The sequence below is a fragment of the Camelina sativa genome, chromosome 13 (assembly GCF_030686135.1).
Source record: "Camelina sativa cultivar CO46 ecotype springtype chromosome 13, ASM3068613v1".
Classification (NCBI taxonomy): domain Eukaryota; kingdom Viridiplantae; phylum Streptophyta; class Magnoliopsida; order Brassicales; family Brassicaceae; genus Camelina; species Camelina sativa.
The window spans coordinates 8,243,278-8,248,018 of NC_141892.1; the positions used below are offsets into that span (position 1 = coordinate 8,243,278).

Sequence of the window (4,741 nt, forward strand, 5' to 3'; positions counted from 1 at the left end):
AGGGTCCTCGATAATTTGGCTTCTAACGAATAAAAATGTGTTTTTTTTTAAAAACATTTCTTTAGTCGTTTTCTTGCAGTATTTATTGTTATCTTCTTGATTTCACAACTGATCCTGGCATCACTTGTACAACTTTTTGCACTTGCATATTCATTTCCTAATGGTTCATAAGTTTCTTCAACTTTTGGATTTCGTATCTTTAGGAATTTAAAATTGCTTTCCTAATTGTATGAGCTCATGAATGAAAGATGTATGAAGGGTGTGCAAGATTTTCTAAATACGTATAATCAAATAACATAATCCAAAATCTTGTTTACTCTGTAAAAATTTGTAAGCAAAACAAACTTTTTTCTTTGGTTTTTGGTAACTTTTGTGGCTTTTCCGGATAAAGAATGAAGCATTGGGCTATACTACTGCGGTTTCCACGCATGGAACTTCACTCTTACATCCTTCACTTCTGATCCACTCTAACACCGAAGCACAGTCCTCTCTTGTTACGAATTGCCTTCATTAATAGATTTCACAAACCATTCATTTACCTAGGGAACATTATTAACAAACCAAAAGAAAGCCTAAATAGGAGTGTTATGTTTGATCTTTCTACCTGTTTCTGGAGCGGTATATCTTTAGTTCAGAAGCTTCTCGAGAATCTAATACGTCTTTGCTCATTCTGAGCGACTCGGGTATCTCCAGCGTATCTGTTTCATTCTCATAAGCATCGTATATGCATTGAAGTATCATATCCTGTGGGAGAACAACAAATTATCATCATATGCTTGATTGACAGTAAACAATTAGTTACACAAAGAGTTTGAATAGAAGAGAGCCCCTCTTAAGTTTTTTAACATATACCAGAGGTTTGGAAGCATTAAGCCAGTGGTAGATAGGCTCACACCGGAACCATGTCATTTGCCTTTTTGCAAAGTTTCTGCATATTATGCAAAACCAAGTCTACCCATTTTAGTATTCTCAATCACTATGTCGTCCAAAAGCTTATACACTAGATATTCAAGTCTTATGTAGAGGAATCACCTGGATGCTGTCTGAAATCTGTTCAAGAAACCATAAAAATCTCTAGGGGAACTTTCACCCCCGTATCGACTGCAATATAATAGATATTCCATGGCCTGCAAACAATCATATTTAAATCGTTGATCCAAAATGGTATCAAAGTACTAAAGTGCAGCAAATGAATTGATATGATGAGCTCGTAACGTATAGCATTTTTCAACTACACAAGTGATATGCTAATATTAACCAAAAAGTAACTGTTATATTATATGCAATGTCATGCAGTTTCTAGAAACAAATCCATATTCTTCAATGAACTAGACATGCTGCAAAATTAACAGATACAATCCGCTGCAGAGCCCTTGGCTAATAATAATGACTATGCACTAGATTAACACAAGATAATCCTTCTCTTCTCACTTCTCAGTTCGTTATGCACAACCCATTACAGGAAAAAGAGTTTACCTGTCTGTACCCAATAGCACGAGTTGCAGGATTTGTATTTGGAAGAAGACCAATATCAAGAAGCCATCTAGCTTCTGACAAAACTCCATTGGGTCCTGGAGTTGAGAGACAAAGTATCAAGGAAAGATGAACTCAGAAGCAATGCCAGGCAAACATATATTAAAATTGCATACGGCCTAGCAAAGAACATGCAAATTGTCTTCAGATAAAAAAAGACTTATTACTGTCAGGTGCCATGGGGCTTGCAATTGTATCCTTGCAAGTTATTACTAATTCAGTAGTTGCACTTATTTTTACCTGAAAGCATGTCTTCACATCTAAAATCAATAGATCTGTAGAGAGCAACCCGTGGGGATGACAAGAAAAAACAAAGGAAGTCATAATCCAAATCTGTCTCTATGTTTTGGATAGAGATATCAGGAGATGAACCATCCTCAACGAAGTCATCGGCATCAGGAAGATTTAAATTTTCTCGAAAAGAATCATATGGAATGCGAAAGGAAGACGGAGGTAATCCAGTTGACTGCCAGGAAAACAAGCATTCAAAGCAAGATGAATAATGCATACAATCCAGAATGAAACAACATGATAGTTCATCAACCTATCAGGCGAAATCATTTATCTACAGGAGCAAGACAATACAAAGACACTCTTTTAAGCAGACGGTTGAAATTAATAATTGTCAAACCTTGAGTATCTCGAGGCTACGCCGTAGTCTGTACCAATCATTACGAGGCAAAGAACAGGCTTTTGGATCACCAGCATTGACCACCATTTCCACAGCTGCTTCCCAGTCATGTTCGGTTTCAAAATTAACTAGCATATCATGGACCTCAGCAGTGACTTCTTGAGAAGGTTTAGGCACATCCGGCTTCCCATAGATAAACCTACATTAACAAGACCATGAATGATGGTGAAATCAAGATTTTGCAGTACATTTTTCGTTTGCTTTCAACATTATATACGATAGTGCACTAAACAAGTATACAATCTACTACCATACCAGCGCAGGTACAATCCAGTGCCACCCGTAACTATGGGAACACGCCCTCTTTTAAGAATATCTTTGGTAGCTTGCCTTGCATCATTACAAAACTGCCCCACAGAGTATTCTAATAAAGCATAAAAAAAATGTAAAACGTTCTAGATTTTTCATACACAAGTATTAGTCATATTTTATATTTATGGCATTTGTAAAACAAACCTTCAGACGGATGCAAAATGTCGATAAGATGATGAGGCACCTCCTGAATCATTTGTAAAACATAGGAAGTGAAGCTGAAAGGTAACACTTTCATATGGATTCAAGGCACCAAAACATGAGATAAAAAAATGAATAAATCTTACCAAATATTCAGAAGGATACCTTTCTATCTCTATCTGATGGCTTGGCTGATCCAATATCAAGGCCTCTGTACACCTGTGGTTTGGGGTTAAAACAAAAGCAAGACCCTTTTTTAATAACACCAAAACATAGATGCAAAGTTCTGTAAATTGATCAAACTAAAAACAAGTTAAAAGGCTTCAAATTTAGCATTCCGATACAATTAGCCTCAAGGGTTCAAATTGCAAAGTGAGATAGGAGCAAGGAACGGACCTGAACGGAGTCAGCACTGATGATTTCGCCATTGAGACGTTTGGCGAGCTCCATGGCAAGTCTGCTTTTTCCGGCACCTGTAGGTCCAGAAATCACAATCACCTTCTCCTTTTCTGACTTTCTCTTATTGGTCCCGTTCATAGGAACAGAGCAAGCCGTGGCACCGCAGAAGCTCCTGCGCAACGCAAGGCTCGGCGGCTGCAGTCTCAAGTAACACGCACGGCTCAAAAACACGCCACTACTAATCACCATTTTTAAACGGATGAAGAAGCTTTAAATCCTACAGTACGGAAGCTAGAAGAGATTAGCTAAGTTTGATGGAAGGGATGACCCGCGCAAAGCTCATCTCGAAGAGAAGAGAGACGAAGATACTGAGCGAGAGGGATTAGATTAGAGAGAACTATGGTTCGGTTAGGTTTACAAATCAACCGAACCCAAATTACGAACCGAATTTGAAACGGTTTAGTTAAACCGAAACGTTTTAAAAACATTCTTGTCTCATTCTTGAAATGACTTCTAGAGTTCTAGAATCAGTCAGAGATGGACGTAGGGATCAAATAAAGCTGTGAAAGTTTCACAATAACAAATTGATAATCCAATTAGAGGTAAAAAAAAAACTGTAATTAAAATTTATATATAGATATTAAGTGAAGTGATGATTACAAATGAACAAATTTCATGACTTTGATTAGTAAATTATACGGTTGCACTTGAAAAAACCCAGAGAACGAAAGCACATAGAAAGAGAACAAGAGGGATTATGTGAATAGCTCTCTCTCCATTAGTAGACTTGTTGTGAATAGATAGTTCCTTCTTCGGGACGTCGTAGACTACGAGACAGTCAGGGCTTGGAAAATCCGGCGAGAGGTTAATCAAAAACTCTTCGGATGGCCGAGAACTTATCTGTAACCTCTGCATCGTGTGGGTGTGGCGCCTTAATTTTGACTTGTAACTATATGGTCTTTGACAACTTTGCAGTCTTATATGTTATACGGTTTTTATATTCATCATAATCTCAACATTTATATATACTTATGAGAATTCAAAAGTCAAAGCGTATAGTATGGTCTGAGACATTTAATGTTGCATGCAAACTCCTGAAGTTATGGCTTAAGTTATGATGGATAATATTATCTCATGAGCTTTGCTTTCGAAAAATTCGAGTTGTTAAAGTAACTTTTGATGGTAAGACTAATCTTCGGTTAGTCTCCCAAGAAGAGTTGAAAATTGTAAATTGAAAGAAATCAAAATTCCTTGCATGCATATACACTTTTGGATAGATTGAGTATCAAATTAAGTGTAGAAATACGGAAAATTAAGTAGATGATATTGGTTTGAATCATACATTTGAAATGTAAACCTTATTTTAAAAACTCAGATTCATATAAACCAAAACTTTCCTTTCTAACTGAAAACATATAAAAGCATTGACAATATGGCATTAGCCATTAGGTGCTAGTTTAATCTCTTTGTAACATAAGGTTTAACTAGTAGTATAGGTGCATTATAAATCGAGACATCGAGCGTTGACAAAAGGATATATATAAACTCCTTCATAAACTTTTAAGATTTTTGTTTGAGTGAAGCGATGTTGAAGGTGCACATGTGAATCTTTTCCTTAAAGTCAAAATGCGCGTTCATATCCTGTTTTAAAAATCACCGCCTACC

General features: G+C 36.6%; 2 protein-coding genes across 3 annotated transcripts; both read right to left on the reverse strand.

Moving 5' to 3' along the window:
• Positions 1–258: 258 nt before the first annotated feature.
• LOC104736074 (tRNA dimethylallyltransferase 9) lies at positions 259–3,687 on the reverse strand. 2 transcript variants are annotated; one of them, XM_010455995.3, is made up of 11 exons: positions 3,074–3,687; positions 2,843–2,896; positions 2,681–2,723; positions 2,480–2,588; positions 2,165–2,363; positions 1,774–1,999; positions 1,477–1,571; positions 1,033–1,127; positions 853–928; positions 605–744; positions 259–505 (listed from the first exon to the last, which is right to left on the reverse strand). In XM_010455995.3, the coding sequence occupies exons 1-11, from the start codon at positions 3,323–3,325 to the stop codon at positions 406–408; spliced, it is 1,389 nt and encodes a 462-aa protein (XP_010454297.1). In that variant the 5' UTR covers positions 3,326–3,687; the 3' UTR covers positions 259–405. The 2 variants fall into 2 exon arrangements, with proteins under 2 accessions (XP_010454297.1, XP_010454298.1); XM_010455996.2 differs by having other exon boundaries at positions 2,824–2,896; positions 3,074–3,465.
• Positions 3,687–4,053, reverse strand: LOC104736075 (uncharacterized). Its single transcript, XM_010455997.2, has one exon. The coding sequence runs from the start codon at positions 3,989–3,991 to the stop codon at positions 3,770–3,772; it is 222 nt and encodes a 73-aa protein (XP_010454299.2). The 5' UTR covers positions 3,992–4,053; the 3' UTR covers positions 3,687–3,769.
• Between the last annotated feature and the right edge of the window lie 688 nt (positions 4,054–4,741).